Raw genomic sequence first — 15,788 nt, forward strand, 5'->3', positions numbered from 1 at the left:
TATATATATATATATATATATATATTGAATCGATTAAACCGGATAATATTTGATAGTAATGAGTTTGGATTGTTACAAATAGTATCAGAGTCCGTTACTAAGTAGTGTGACAAACAAAGAGTGTTCATATAACTGGATCAATTCAGACTACTAAATTTTTGGAAAACTGAACAAGTTTGGGTTGATTCAGACACTTTTTAGTTTGGTCAACCTGACCCACTCCACCAACTTGAAAATATTGTTACGACCCAACTTGACCTTGTTGTAACAGCCCAAGAAGGTATTATGAGATCTCACATTGGTTGGAGAGGGGAATGAAACATTCCTGAGATCTCACCTTGGTTGGGGAGGGGAATGAAACATTCCTTATAAGGGTGTGGAAACCTCTCTTTAGTAGACGCGTTTTAAAACTGTGAGGCTGACAACGATACATAACGAGCAAAAGCGAACAATATCTACTAGTAGTGAGCTTGAACTGTTATATTTACTCTACTTTAAGATTATTATACGAAGATTAAGAATTTTTTTTTACATTTGTGACTGATATTGATGCATTGTGACCGGTGAATGTTTAATATTTGAATTAGATGAGATTTTAGACTTTAATATAACATGTATTGTGGATAAATATAATTTTTTTAAATAATTAAAAAAAGACAACTCGAAAACCGAATCCAATCTAACTAAAAAATAGAGGGTTGAATTGGGTTTTGGATGTCAACTCTATTCACGTTACTTCAGTCACCAACCTAATTCGAGTTGGTTCAAAAGATTTTTCCAACTCAACCAAACTCGTGTACATTCCTAGATAATAACAGTTGTTTAACTTGAGATTGTTTAGCTCGAGAAATATATTTTTTTAGTAAAATAGCCTTGTGTAAACAACTAGCGAAATAAGAACCACACCCACACGACTCCCGATTCGACTCTATCCTACTGACCTCCCACCTTGACGGCACACAATTCAAGATACTTGTCAACATTCCCATAATCTTTTGTATATATCCATAACTTTTTTCTGATCAGGCCCATCGTTCCATTCGTACAAGTATTTTTCAACGATTAGTTCATTATCTACTAACAAAACAAGAAGCATCGACCGATATATATAAGTGGTTGAGTTATTCTGATCAGACCCATCGTTCCATTCGTACAAGTATTTTTCAATGATTAGTTCATTATCTACTAACAAAACAAGAAGCATCGACCGATATATAAGTGATTGTTCAACCAAAACGTAACGATCGAGACCCGTTACAAATCTAGTGAAATTTAAGGCTTGTCAAGAGGTTATTGTTAATAGGGTCAGACAAATGATCCAAAAGGTTTTGGTAAGGGCCAACGCCAGTGACAAGTCCTTGTATAAACAAACCCAATATGGCCAACATTGCAAGCCTTCCATTCTTCACTTCTTTTAGCTTCAAATCCTTCATTGACTTCTCATCTTTCCCAAACCCTAGAGGGTTGAACAAGGGCCCACCTGGGTAAGCTGGGTCCCCTGACCCACCCAAGAACCTCTCTACACCCAAGAAGTACTGCTTCCCCATGGACCCTGGCTTAGCCCAATCTTGAAATCTTCTATGTTCAGCGAACCCCATTAGAGCCATTTCAAGTACAAATAGGGTGTAGGGGTCTGCCCAATAGTTGTAGGTCCCTGCTGGTGGGATCACCCCAGTTTTGAACCATGGGAGGGCTGTTTCTTGTGGGATTAGCCCTAGTGACCCTAATATCTCTGGGGCTATGGCTCCTACTACTCCCAACATTGCGAACCGCCCGTTGATTACCTCCCCGTATGCCAACCATCTCGGCTCGATGAACCCTCCCGTACCTTCAGGGTCCGATAGCCCTAGTGGGTCGAACCCGTAATCGCCTGGGAGACTGTCAATCAAGCCAAAGCTTTATTTTAGATTTGTTTGATAACATTCTCATTTCTAACGTCAACTTTTTGATTGAAGATATATATATATACCTTCCATCCAAGTAAGAAAGACTTTGTTTTGAAGCAAACCATAATGCTCGGTTGGCTCCTTGCTGCATTAGAATACAATATTAAATCTCACGATCAATACTATTTAGAAAAGGTAACAGATGTCTGACTCAATTGAGCTACATTTAAACTCAAGCGGTAAAGTCAATAGATTAAGGTCGTTATAGTAAATTTAGCCTTTTACGCATCTTCGTAACACTCTCGGAGCTCGAAAACTAGCACAATGCTCAACAAAAGATTACGAACATCGATTAAAAAGGGGCGAGAATAACCTTAACGGGAGGAGTGGCTTCAGCTCTAACAACAAAAGAAGCTTGTTTTGTGGAGGATCCAAGACAGGGTTTGGCACCAAATCTTTGTCTGGCGGCGCCAACTGAGGAGGTTAAGGAAGATGAAACAAGTGCCTGAGTGGCCATGGCTTTGTTTGAGAGGGAAGGGGAGAAGGGGTTGGTGGGGAGTGATGTGAGAGGAAGAATAGGAATGATAAAATGGGAATAGGAAAGAATGAGATAAGTCATAGATTTTAGAATCCAAATTCTGGTTGAGATTCGAGGTGTCCTAGGTTATTGGATTAGGTTGGGATCTATGAGTCCAACTGCAACTGTCCACGTGGACCTCAAGCTATCTTTGTCATCCACTTCTCTACTTGTTTTGACTTGCCAGCTCTCCCACGTGGCACCTATTTTATGTAATATCCATGATCTAACGCTTAGTTTGAGGATGCTATGATCGGTTTTCGTTTTAAAAGTCAATGGTTCAAACTCTCATCCTGTAATTGTTGAGCTCATATGCGCATACTTTCACATGATTACATGTACCATTGAAGTTTCAGTTTAGGATATAATCGGATCCTTATATGACCATGGTCGAAGAAAAGCTTTGCCCAATTTGATTAATCTTAGAAAATTGATAGAGTTAAAAATGTCAACGATCCATACGTATATATAACCTTGATTAAGAAGTTATATGTTCAAACGTCCTTACTTTCCATATTGTTGACCTAAAGTACGTATCATCGACTAGAAAGTCAAATGTTTGAATCTCCACTCTGCATATTGTTGAACACAAAAAAGGAAGAAAGACGAATTCATTGACATTTGAATCTCCACGTCATCGCATGCATGAGACAATAGTAGGTAAGTGATTTGACATGTAAATAAACTGTTTAAACAATTAGAATTCGAGCATAATTGCTTTTGATCTTGGTAAATCATTCCCAAATGAACCCTATGCAAAGACATGTATAAGACTTTTATCCGTTTACAGTATGGATGACAAGGAATCAACCTAAGAGAAAGCGGTATACTAAATGATAAGAAATCAATCAAAGGAAAACCTCTGATATCAAATGATAAGAAATCAACCTAAAGAAAAGCTCTGATACCAAATGACAAGCCATCACTACAAGGAAAGTAAGATTCAGATTATCTTGTTGAACGAATATTTCAGGACAAGAACACTTGTTCAAGATTTGAATCACTCCACAAGCAAGATTGATCATCTCAAGCTTGAATGATTCTACAAGTAACCTAAACTACTGATAATGGCTATTGCAAAGAAACTTATCCATTGGCTAAAGAAAAACACAAATGCTCATTTTACTACATTTTCCAAGTCTATTTTACAAAGATAACATACTATGTCTTCATATAGTCTCAAAATAAAAACAACCTTACACAGGCATTTCAAGAGTTATAACTTCTATACTTTATTACCATAATACCATAATTAGCCACTATGTAAATAAGCTTTAAAATACATTCAAGAAACCCTTACTACATAATTAAATCTTTTGATTTTATTGTTTANGAAAAAAAAAAAAAAAAAAAAGACATAATTCATCCACTTTAAACAAAGATCTATATGCTCTCTTTAGGGAAACAAAATGTATAAATCCTCTTATGGCTTTGAGAATGTTTCCAAAGCATTAACAAGGAGCTTCTTCATGAATCATAATGACATGATGAGCTACAAGAACATCTCCATGGCATGGCTGCATTGAACCCTGGTCTTGCTCAGGTGCTACACTAGATGGAACTTCCACAGCCTTGAAGCCTGCAATTGAAGCCAGCTTTTGGACTGAATCCACAATCTTTACTATGCAGCAAATGGTGTCAAGTAGAAGTGGTGACAAAGAAGCAACATGAACAATCTCCAAAGCATTATTGTTATTATTCATTTCTTCAAATCTCCATTCTTCCAAATGGGACTTGAGATTCTCAGCTGCAATCTTTGCTTTCTCTATGTGGGCTTTGGCTGTTAGTGGTGGAACCATTTTCCTTAATCCCATTGCTAATTCTCTTAATCCATTACTTAATTCACTACAAATCTTCATACACTCCTCTTGAAATGGACCATGGATTTGTTGAGATGGCATCTGCATCAAAGAAAAGATTATGAGAATAGGGTTTTTATCGTTTATTAATAAGACCCGTTTTATAACTAAATAGATAGTTGTTTATTTTCTAAAATGGTATTAGTATTCTCGTTCTTTTTTGTGAGATCCCACATCGGTTGGGGAGGAGAACGAAGTGGAACCCTCTCTCTAACATACGCGTTTTAAAAATCTTGAGGGAAATCTCGAAAGGGAAAATCCAAAGAGAATAATATCTGCCTGTGGTGGGCTTGGATCGTTATAAATAGTATCAGAGCCAAACACTGGGCGATGTGCCAACGAGGAGGCTGAGCCCCGAAGGGGGGTGAACACGAGGCGGTGTGCCAGCAAGGACGCTGGGCCCTGAAAGGGGGTAGATTGTGAGATCCCACATCGGTTGGGGAGGAGAGCGAAGAACCCTTTATAAGGGTGTGGAAACCTCTCCCAAGAAGATGCGTTTTAAAAACCTTGAGGAAAATTTCGAAAGGGAAAGCCCAAAGATGACAATATAGGCTAATGGTAGGCTTGAGTCATTACAAATAGTATTAGAACTAGACACTAGAAGATGTGCCAGCGAGGAGATTGAGCCCCGAAGGGGGGTGGACACGAGGCGGTGTGTCAGCAAGGACGTTGGGCCCCGCAGGGAGGTAGATTGGGGGGTCCCACATTAATTGGAGAAGAGAACGAGTGCCAGCGAGGACGCTGGCCCCGGAGGAGGGTGGATTGTGGGATCCCACATCTGTTGGGGAGGAGAATGAAGCATCCTTTGTAAGGGTGTGGAAACCTCTCCTTAACAGACACATTTTAAAAACTTTGAGACAAAATCCGAAAGGAAAACTCCAAAAAGGACCATATCTACTAGCTGTGGCTTGTGGCTTGGATTGGATGGGTTGGACAATTACAATTCTAATGTTAGGTTCACATTCTAAAAGTCAACGAGCAAAACATGCATCGAATCTTACTTGAGTTCGTTTCGTTTGAAGGTAGCCATTAAGAACTTCAAGGCGACATGCACACTCTCTATTCAAGCTTCCAATTTCCAAGTATACCTTCCAAGGGTGGCGATATCTGAACTTGCCATGGCGAGGCTCCCATCTTGCAAGATTAGTCTATCCAAACACATCACCCCATTAACCACAAAACAAGGAACAAGAAACAAGAAACGAACAAACCCTAAGAGCGTCGAGCTAGCTTAGCACACTCACCAACGATTCCTCGTTCGATTTCGAGTTTAGAATGGTTCTATATTTTTGCATGTCAACCTTGCCAACCTCTCCTTGCTCTTGTAGTAATCCAAAATACTCAGCTCCAAACCCTGCCAAAGATTCACTTACAAATCTATCAACCAAATCAAAGAGCCAATAGATTCTCTCATGAAAACGACCAAACATAATTTGATTTGTACCATGAAAGAAAGTGGCAAGAGATTCAATGTTGTTGGCGACCAAATGGTGAAGATCAGTGCCAGCCCAAACAGGACAGACAAAAACACAAACAAAGACAGTGAAACAGCATCCGATGAGAATGGTTAGCATCCTACTATATGCAAGCTTTGCAATTTCATCGTCTCTATATCCGGACAATGATACCATGCAGAATGTCAAGATGAATATGAGCAGCCCATAATCGTATCTCGCCTTCATCTTTGGGAAGAATCTTATGAAAGTTGATATTGCAGCTGCATGCCATCCATTTCAAATCAAAAGTTAAATCGCTATTAAATTTGAACTTCAAACTATCTATTTTACGAGCCTCGTTAGAGATGTTTACGAGGCGAAAACGGGAAAACCTTCTCTATCTCTGTCCCCGCCCCTACTTCAGTTTCCATCCCCACGAAAATTTCTATTTTATTTTTGTGGGAATTTGGGTGGAGATTTTCCGTGGGGATGAATGGGGATCAGGTTTCCGACCCATTTTTTAAATTTTGTTTAAAATAGTTATTTTTTAATGCATAATTTATATGTTACTAAAAATGTAATAGTGGGGAACTGGGTGAGTAAGGGGAATACAATCCCGGTCTTCGACCCTGTTTATCTAACAAAGATTCTTCCTACTCCCTTTTCTATTTCCTATTTTGTTCGTAGATCTCGTGAACTAAATGAACGTTTCTAAATTTCATAAACTAAAAGAGTTGTCATAACTAGAAATTTACCTAGTACGAACACGAACAAGCCAAGCATTATTGGTCGGCCAGTATCTCCACCCAAGCTTGCCAAATAGTGAGCTCCGAACCCAAGAGCTCCAGCTAAAAGAGTTGCCATAACTCGATTCAAACCTCGTCCTAGTGTCCCTCCTGTTCAAAAAATGTCATGAGTTATCATAATTTACCAACTTAAAACATCGAGCATTGCTTACTATCAATACTACACGTACCAACGGAGAACTCAAAGACGACAATGACGGTGACAACAGCCCACATTGTGGAGGTTCCAAACCCGTCATACAAAGGCTTGAAATAGTAGAACAAAGACACCAAAGTTATAGCTAATCCCACTTTCAAAGCATGAACTACCCTTCTCGTGTCGTCCTTCGCGAGCTTCGTTGTCATTGTCGCTAGCTCGACCGCCATGGCTGGGAGCTTCGCGAATATCGGCTTCACCCACCTCAAGCAAAAAGGTAGCAACCCTTCATACTCATTGGAGCTCTTCTCAGTTGCCATTGTTAGAGTAAAGCTTGTCTGTTGTTTGGATTATAAAAAGAGTTGCACTGATCACTACTTAATATAGTGTAAGTATTGCGCGTAGAGAACAACACATTTGCATGTGAATACATCATTTGGCATTCATTGATTGTACTCTTCTTTGACTGTTCTTGGTTAACGTACAATCCAATAAATAATAAAAAATGTTTTCACACTTTATTATTGAATAATAAATGTTTTCAATTGCAGATTTAAAACATGTTTCAATTCAACGAGTCCGTACAACATCATATGTAACCAGATATTGTTCTCTTTGAGCTTTCTCGAACCAATGTAGAACTCTCACAATCCACAGCCCAGATCCCCCGCTAGTAGATATTGTCCTCTTTGGGCTTTCCCGAACCGAACCGAACCAATGTGGGACTTATTGGCACACCGTCTCGTGTCTACCCCCTTCGGGGAACAACCTTCTCGTTGGCACATAGTCTGGTGTCTGGCTTTGATACCATTTGTAACCGCCCAGATCCACTGCTAGCAGATATTGTCCTCTGGAACCTTTCCTTTCGGGTTTCCCCTCAAGGCTTTAAAACGCGTTTGCTTGGGGAAGATTTCCACACTCTTATAAAGGGTGTTTCGTTCTTCTCCCGAACTAATGTAGGACTCTCACATCATACTAGAGATATCTATTTAATCTGTGAAGTCGGGCCTTGCGTACACCTATTTTAAACAAATATCTGTTTAAACGGATAATACAAAGAGAGTGAAGAGATATTTTTACCTATTAGCTAAACAAGCTCGAAACAGAGCTTATATTTCTGATCCCACCTCAACCCTGTTGAAATCTCTAAATTCTATGTTATACTATTGAAATTTGAATTTTTAGAAATTACGTTGAATATTATATATTTTTTAATAAAAATTATAAGGAAGAATTTCGTAGAAATACCTTTTCCAATTTTTTATTTTTATTTAATAATTATTTTTCTAGAAATTGGTGCTGACTGACACTCTGACAATATATTAATATTACATATATAGAAAGATTTGGTTGTCACATGTATGCACCTTAGCTGTGAAATTAAAAAAATATTCATAATGCATATCATATGTTTCTTGGCTCTCTCTATACGAATATGAATTATTTTGAGAAAATATGGAGGTTGGGATATAATCCAAAATATATGAAATGTTTATTTAAATTCCCTCGATAAAATAGGTTAGAATGAATGATGTAATTCCCGAATTAAGATGGAAATTGAAATTTAAATTTGAAATAAATAAAGGGATAATCGGTGGCTGCCTCACCGACAATGATATTAGTAGGGATTCACTGTTCGAAATCGATTTTGAGCGTACCATTCTTGCTCGGGTGCATTTTTGAGTTTTTGCACTGTTCATTATTGAGTTACCGAGGATGACTAAAGGCTACACGATAAAATTGTGATCATTGATAGACAGACCAAATCGACATACTCCCTACTAGGAAAGTCTATGAACTCGGTTAATAGTTGGATGCAAATGTATACAAAGGAAATAACTAGGTTGTTGAAGTTAAGAATGAATTTTCATCCATAGATAGATGATTGAACTGAACCTCTAAACTAGACCTTGGAGAACGACAAACAGTTTGGTCTTTCTATTACACTTTATGGAGTTTTCTTATAACGACAGTTACCAAGCAGCCATCCTTATGGGAGATGTTGTAGATCTCCAATGTTTTGGGATGATGTCGAAGAACGAAGCTGGTCCAAGCTATAAATTAGGTCACTCAGATGATCAAGACGAAGATGTGTACGACTCAGAGTAGATAAAACAGTTACGTTGTTGATGTGAGACATAAAAACTTTGAATTCGAGGTGGGTAATTTGTTGGAATCTTTAATATATGATTTTTTTTTCCGCACACTAACCCTGAAGGCAGGTGAGATTCAGTTGGTGTCTTAACCTCTAAACTATATTCGAATTGATCGAATAACGAATATTTAACTCACAGGTCTTTTAGCTGAACAAGATTTGCAGTAGAAGATTCAAATATTTTATATTGGTCGAGAGTATAAACGTCTTAATTTTATATTAAAGATTCCAACTAATTACCCATTTTTAATATTATATTAAAGTTATTAGATTAAGGTTTTGACTGACACTGAGTTAGTAAATTTCAAACGTTGTCCAAATTTAGGAGTGTCATTAAAGTTTGAGCTTTGTCGTTGATTGTTGTCTGGTTTTATGTTTAAGACAGCTGCAATATTTTGACCAAAGTCAACACCAAGAAATTATTTCAATAATTTATCAAGAAATTATTGCACCTTTTAATGGCATGAAATATATATTTTTAAAAATTAAAAATTATTTTATTTTATACTATAAAACCTTAAAAAAAAAAAAACATAATTATTTGTACAGCAAAATAATTCTTAGAGAAATTCATCCTCTTCACATGAAACATTTAATATATTTAGTTGTCAAACTGTTCATAGACTTTATGAAATTTCATAATTGAGGTTACCAATTTGAGAGAGTTTGTTTGGGTCATTTGAGAATTTAGATTAGAGTTTCGTTTTAACATTTTATGTCTGCTTTGGCCGGTTAGGTATTCCGGTCAGTTTTGCAGTTTTAAAATGTGACTATTAGGGAGAGGTTTCCACACTTTTGTAAAGAATACTTCGTTTCCTCTCCAACCGATATAGAATATCACAGTCCACTCTATTGGGGTAAACATCCTCATTCAGCCCCCTCTCCAACCGATGTGGGATGTCACAATCCACCCCCTTGGAGACCAGCATTCTCGCTGGCACATCGCCTAGTGTCCAGTGTCTGACTTTGACTTCATTCCCCTTCGTTCTCGCTGGCATATTGTCAGCTTTGGCTCATTACGTATTGCCGCACGTCTAAGTTTTTAAAATATTTCTGTTAGTGAGAGGTTTTCATACCCTATAAAAAACGTCTCGTTTTTCTCTTCCATTGATGTAGGATCTAAAGTTATATATAGTAAACTGAACCTTTGTCAACACATTTCATAACTCCTGTTGTCTCGCTTATTTGGTAAAGTTGGAGCGCTATATATAGTAGATGGTTAAATGTGGTAAAACTATATATAGTAAACTGAACCATATATATATCTCCTACTTTCTATTTTCTGTAATTCTATATAGGGGAAGTCATCACAATTCTATATACGTGAAGTCATCAATAAAAACAAATCCTTTTAGCCAGAGTTCTCCTTGCAGTTTTCTCTATTCCATTCTTTGGGTTCATCTAGATCGAGCGTGTGCGTTGTTGTGCGATCCTAACACCCGTTTCAAGTTTTTTAATATTTCAAGATATTACGTGATATAGAAATCAATGTACCATCGAAGGACTACGTCAATTCACTAAACTAAAGTTCATTTCGTGTAGTGATGGTAAATTTATAACCTAGCAACCCTTATCACGCGTTGGTGCATTCATTAAAACATATGGAGAAGAGAGTAAGAAAAGGCGCATCGAGCCAGGTTTCCTAGATTCATGTATTTCTAGTCCGATCTAAATGGAAGGACTCAGGTACTCAACTTTTTATAGTTTCGAAGTACGAACTTGTTCGTTGGTTCCAACAATTATAGCTGTAAAATCCACTATTAGGCTTAGAACGACCGTTTGAGATCATCGACCATTCTTCTTTTCTTTCTTTCTATTTTGGTTCTTTGGTAGGTTGCTATTGATCAATAACTCCCATGTGGAGACTCCAAATGGATCGATACAATTCTTCGTGGTCCCTTGTAATTTAATTGACTCGACCAAGAAAATTCTGAGTAATTCAAACTTGAGACTAAGTAGTTGATCATGACCCGTTTGAGTTCACCTGATTCAAACGTGCTCAACGAGATTTACGTGAAGAAAAGAAAGAAATTACACAAGAGTGTGGTGGTTGATAGACATATTTCGATGTCTAAATAAGAACACGTTGATTGGTGCAACGAGATTATGATTTGAGAATGAGGTTGGACTTATGTGAGATCGCACATCGATTGAAGAGAAGAACGAGTGCCAGCGAAGACACTGGGCCTCGAAGGGGAGTAGATTGTGAGATCGCACATCGGTTAGAGATGGGAACAAATCATTCTTTGTAAGATGTGAAAAGCTTTTTCTAGCAAATGCGTTTTAAAAACTTTGAGAAAAAGCTAGAAAAAGAAAGTCCAAAGAGGACAATATCTGCTAGTGTCACGACCCGATTTTCGAGGCTTCGAGAATCAAATCGAGACTAAAAAGGACAGAAGCGAAAACAAATAAAATTAAAAAAAATAGAAGATGAAAATTCAAAATTAAAGTCAAATATTACCCGAAATACAGTTATGAAAGAAAATACAAAAGACTCCAAATGTGAAAACGAACTGACGCTTCGAAATGACACCACTATGTGACATTGCAGCTCTCGACCAATACCGAAAAAAAAAGGGAAAACAGGGTCCATTTATTATAAGGTTGAAATCAAATAAAAATAAATACAAGCTCGTGACACTGCAACTTAACACTAAGATGAAAATTTGGGATCGTGATTAAAAAGACAAAGGTGAACATAAAATTTAAAGCTAAATAAAGACAACACCAAAATAAGATAAAATTTAATTATGAGAAAATAGGGTTTGAATTTATTACCAAAGATAAAAATAGAGAACAAAACATTTATTATAACAGCGTGAAAACCTCTCCTTAACAAAAGCGTTTTAAAATTTTGAGACTGACGATGATACGTAACAGACCAACGTGAACAAGATTTGTTAGTAGTAGGCTTGGACTCGAGCTGTTATATCATTGAGGTCACCTAGTCGCTATCCGTAGGCATTTGGTATAAAATATGGATCACTATGAGTAACAATTTGAATGAACTAATCTACCATAACAACATGACAATGATCATTAACAATGGCTGAAGTTGGCAACTTTTGGTGCTCTTGTTCCAATTCCAAGCCACTTGATTTCCCAGCTTCCACACACTTGAAATTTGCAAGTGAACCCAATTCACAAACTGACTCTGCAATCTTCTCAATGCAAGAAATGGTATCAATGAGCAACGAAGCCACGGTCGCTATCGGTACTATCTCTAGGAGATCAATGTCCCCGTCCCCCGGCCCGATCTTAAGCGCTGCCTTCAAGTCCTTCATTGCTGCCTTCGACTTCTCTATGTGGGGATTTGGAAATGTAGGTTGAGTCATCGTTCTTAGGTCGGATGCTATGTCTTCTAGAGCGTTGCTTGATTCAATGCTCATTTTAGAACAGGACTTCATAAGTCGGTCTCGGATATGTAATGGAGTCTACATGAAATACATTTGAATTCTAAGTCAAATTTCATCTGTAAACTTATCAAATCGGGTCTAACACAGTCAGGTAAAGTTAACCAAATCGTTTGGTGTGATTAAAGTTTCTTACTTGAGTTTCAGTGATAAGGTAGCTGTTGAGAGATTCAAGACGATAAGCACATTGTCTCGTTAAACTTCCAATCTTCCGATATTGCTTCCATGGATGACGAAACTTGAAGGGCCCATGGCGTGGTTCCCACCTTGCAAAGTTAACCAGTGACTCTTCAGTTTGTCTCGACGTCAAAACGCTCTTACATCCTTCAAGAAGCTCATCTTCTTTCGATTCATTTGAATATTGAACCCCAAAACCTGCAAACCAAAACACATAGGAATCAAAACTAAGTTATCTTTTCTACATCAATCAATCAGTGCGAACTTCATAATAATTTTTAAAAAATAGTCGACACTCGATTTAAAAATTATATTTCAAACGTCTATGATTAAGAACATATTCGAATTTTCATGAAACAATTATTAGAGACAAGGAAGCAAAATTATGAGCAATAATACGATGATGATGAGCTAATGAGTGAGAGACACCTTGGAGGAAGTTGGCGAGAAGTTGGATGTTGTTGGAGACAAGAGAATGGAGATCATCACCGGCCCAAACAGGGCAGATGAATAAGCATATGAGAATGGCAATGAAGGTGCCTAGTAGAATGGTGAGAGCTCTCCTATAAGCGACTTGAAGAATCTCGTCATCTCGGTAACCGGAGACCGACACTAAACAAAAGGTCAGGATGAAGATGAGGAAGCCATAGTCATATCTTGCCTTTATTCGAGGGAAGAATCGTATGAACGTTGTTATTGCAGCTGTATTCATAATATCAAATTCAATCAGTGTATACACATGAATGTCAACTTAAGTATAGCTCAATCGATTAAAAACATATTCTTTTGACCAAAAAATTAGAGATTGGAATCTATCATCTATTGGAGCTTCAAAAAAGAAAAAGAAAAAAAAAATGCACAATTTTCCCTTAAAGAGTATCTTTTTATATAGGTAATATTTACGTAACTAAATTGTAAGTTCAAGCCCTTAAGGGCGATGCTTTGTTTCTCTCTCTAACCGATGTAAGATCTCACAATCCACCTCGTTAAGGGCGATGCTCCGTTCCCTTCTCTAACCGATGTGGGACCTCACAATTAAGCCCTTTAGGGCCAACTTTGTTCCTCTCTCCAACCGATGTGGGACCTCACAATCCACCCTTAAGGGCCAGCTTCGTTCCCCTTTCCAATTCATGTGGAATCTCACAACTCACCTCAAGGGCGATGCTTTGTTCCCCTCTACCACTGATATGGGATCTCACAATCCACCCCTTAAGGGCCAGCTTCGTTCTCTTCTCCAACCGATGTGAGATCTCACAACCCACCCTCTTAAGGCCGATGCTCCGTTCCCCTCCACAACCAATGTGGGACCTCACAATCCACCCCTTAAGAGCCAGCTTTGTTCTCCTCTCCAACCGATGTGGGACCTCACAATCCACCCCCTTAAGGACCAGCTTCGTTCTCCTCTCCAACCAACGTGGGATCTCACAATCCACCTCCTTAAAGGTCAGCTTCGTTCCCCTTTCCAATTGATGTGGGATCTCACAACCCACTCCCTCAAGGGCGATGCTTCGTTCTCCTCTCCAACCGATATGGGGCCTCACAATCCACCCTCTTAAGGGCGATGCTTCGTTCACAATTCACCCTCTTAAGAGGGTGGGATCTCACAACCCACCCTCAAGGATGATGCTTCGTTTTCCTCTCCAACTGATATGGGGTCTCACAATCCACCCTCTTAAGGGTCTGCTGGCACGCTATGGGTGCCTGATTTGATACGATTTGTAATGGCCCAAGCCCACTGCTAGCAAATATTGTAGACTTTGGCCCGTTACGTATTGTCGTCAACCTCACAGTTCTAAAACGAGTTTATTAAGGAGAGATTTCCCCACTCTCATCTATCTAATATGGAAACTCAAGAAATTGTTCAAAATCTCTGTAATTGCTAGTATCAAAGTAATAATTACTATCCTGACTAAGAATTAAAATACAAACTTGTATCCCATGATATTTATGTATTTTTAAAAAAAAAATTAAAATAATATTAGAAACTATATATTTTGAAGAATTTTGAAGTAGAATTACATACCAAAAAAGAAAACAGAGAGCGATAGAATAACAGGTTGAGCTTTATCTCCAGCCAAATCCGCCAAAAAATGAGCTCCAAATCCCAAACTCGCAGCCAAGGACGTTGCCAAAACCCTATTCAATCCCCGTCCGAGCGTCGCTCCTATTTCAACCAAACCAATAAATATAGCTCAACGATTAAGATATCTACCACAAAACATACAATAAAAATGAGAATATATTCACCTACGGAGAACTCGAAGACAACAACGACAGTCAAGACAGCCCACATAGCCGAGGCGCCGAGGCCATCATAGAGCGGCTCGAAGTAGTAGAACAATGACACCAAAGTGATGGCTAAGCCGACTTTGAAAGAATGAACAATTCTCCTTGGATCATCCTTGGCTAGTTTCTTTGTCTTTCTCAATAACTCGACCACCTTCGCCATTAGGCTCGAAGATTTGGCTTTGAGCCCTTTGCCCCAACGAGCCAAAACTCCCTCGTTCTTCTCATCGGCCATCTCCACGGCCAAAGCGGCTCAAACTTGGTTTTTCTTCGCAATTGAGTGAGAGCGAGATGGGAAAAGTTTCTCTCTTGTAATGAGATTTGGTAATGAAGCCTAGATTGCCATATATATGTATATATATAGGAAGGACCCAAGATGGTAGCTTGAGAGTGTGTGGCCAACAAAAAGTGTCACCTTTATTGGTATGTAATTTTTTTAAAAACTCAAAACCCTTTTAAATTAAGGGGGTAAATCTTTAATGGTACCTATAACGATCCAAGTCCACCGTGTTAGTAGATATTGTCCTCTTTGAGCTTTTCTTTTTAAGCTCCCCCTCAAGGGTCGTTCTTATCTTCAACCAATGTGGGATCTCACAATCCACTCTCTTCAGGGCCTAGCCTGCTCGGTGACACTTGTTTTCTTCTCCAATCAATGTGAGACCCCCCCAATTCACCCCCTTCAGGTTCTAGTGTCCTTGTGGTCAGACTTCCTCGTATCCACCACCTTTTGGGGCTCAACCTTCTCATTGACATATCGCCCAGTGTCTGGCTCTAATACCATTTGTAACGGCCCAAAACCACAACTAGTCGATACTGTCTTTTTTGGGATTTCCTTTCCAGACTTCCTCTCAAGATTTTAAAACGCTTCCGTTAGTGAAAGGTTTTTACACCCTTGTTTGATGTGGGATCTCATAGTACCATTGATGACGTTTTTTATTTTTCAAACGAGTGTCATTTGAGTGTTTAGAAAAACTTTTTTCTCGTTTCAGTCTCTTACTATATCTACTAGAGATTATAGTAAGACTAAAATGACAAAAAAAAAAAAAAAAAAAAAAAA

The 15,788-nt window shown here is 38.4% G+C and overlaps 3 protein-coding genes across 3 annotated transcripts; all 3 read right to left on the reverse strand.

Moving 5' to 3' along the window:
• Positions 1 to 1,078: 1,078 nt before the first annotated feature.
• On the reverse strand, positions 1,079 to 2,495 carry LOC111779738 (photosystem I chlorophyll a/b-binding protein 3-1, chloroplastic-like). Its single transcript, XM_023659859.1, has 3 exons — positions 2,260 to 2,495; positions 1,970 to 2,031; positions 1,079 to 1,878 (listed from the first exon to the last, which is right to left on the reverse strand). Exons 1-3 carry the CDS (start codon positions 2,401 to 2,403, stop codon positions 1,263 to 1,265), a joined length of 822 nt encoding a protein of 273 aa, XP_023515627.1. The 5' UTR covers positions 2,404 to 2,495; the 3' UTR covers positions 1,079 to 1,262.
• A 1,419-nt stretch (positions 2,496 to 3,914) lies between these two features.
• LOC111780688 (aluminum-activated malate transporter 2-like) lies at positions 3,915 to 7,020 on the reverse strand. The gene is made up of 6 exons (XM_023661159.1): positions 6,735 to 7,020; positions 6,514 to 6,654; positions 5,767 to 6,039; positions 5,567 to 5,676; positions 5,324 to 5,470; positions 3,915 to 4,364 (listed from the first exon to the last, which is right to left on the reverse strand). The coding sequence occupies exons 1-6, from the start codon at positions 7,018 to 7,020 to the stop codon at positions 3,915 to 3,917; spliced, it is 1,407 nt and encodes a 468-aa protein (XP_023516927.1).
• Positions 7,021 to 11,679: 4,659 nt separating this feature from the next.
• Positions 11,680 to 15,344, reverse strand: LOC111779739 (aluminum-activated malate transporter 2-like). The gene is made up of 5 exons (XM_023659860.1): positions 14,693 to 15,344; positions 14,469 to 14,609; positions 12,875 to 13,147; positions 12,405 to 12,643; positions 11,680 to 12,289 (listed from the first exon to the last, which is right to left on the reverse strand). The coding sequence occupies exons 1-5, from the start codon at positions 14,964 to 14,966 to the stop codon at positions 11,864 to 11,866; spliced, it is 1,353 nt and encodes a 450-aa protein (XP_023515628.1). The 5' UTR covers positions 14,967 to 15,344; the 3' UTR covers positions 11,680 to 11,863.
• Between the last annotated feature and the right edge of the window lie 444 nt (positions 15,345 to 15,788).

This window comes from Cucurbita pepo, chromosome LG18, assembly GCF_002806865.2.
Source record: "Cucurbita pepo subsp. pepo cultivar mu-cu-16 chromosome LG18, ASM280686v2, whole genome shotgun sequence".
In the NCBI taxonomy this organism is placed as follows: Eukaryota; Viridiplantae; Streptophyta; class Magnoliopsida; order Cucurbitales; family Cucurbitaceae; genus Cucurbita; species Cucurbita pepo.

Bases quoted from the DNA above. Each gene is read 5' to 3' on its own strand.
- LOC111780688 (XM_023661159.1), bottom strand. From the start codon at position 7,020: ATGGCAACTGAGAAGAGCTCCAATGAGTATGAAGGGTTGCTACCTTTT. The intron at 6,655-6,734 runs GTACGTGTAGTA...TTTTTTGAACAG, and splicing joins CGTCTTTGAGTTCTCCGTTG to GAGGGACACTAGGACGAGGT. The intron at 5,471-5,566 runs GTGAGTGTGCTA...GTGTTTGGATAG, and splicing joins AATCGAACGAGGAATCGTTG to ACTAATCTTGCAAGATGGGA.
- LOC111779738 (XM_023659859.1), bottom strand. From the start codon at position 2,403: ATGGCCACTCAGGCACTTGTTTCATCTTCCTTAACCTCCTCAGTTGGC. The intron at 2,032-2,259 runs GTTATTCTCGCC...ATTCTAATGCAG, and splicing joins AAGCCACTCCTCCCGTTAAG to CAAGGAGCCAACCGAGCATT. The intron at 1,879-1,969 runs GTATATATATAT...CTTGATTGACAG, and splicing joins CTTTCTTACTTGGATGGAAG to TCTCCCAGGCGATTACGGGT.
- LOC111779739 (XM_023659860.1), bottom strand. From the start codon at position 14,966: ATGGCCGATGAGAAGAACGAGGGAGTTTTGGCTCGTTGGGGCAAAGGG. The intron at 14,610-14,692 runs GTGAATATATTC...TGGTTGAAATAG, and splicing joins TGTCTTCGAGTTCTCCGTAG to GAGCGACGCTCGGACGGGGA. The intron at 12,644-12,874 runs GTGTCTCTCACT...TTTGGTTTGCAG, and splicing joins TCTCGCCAACTTCCTCCAAG to GTTTTGGGGTTCAATATTCA.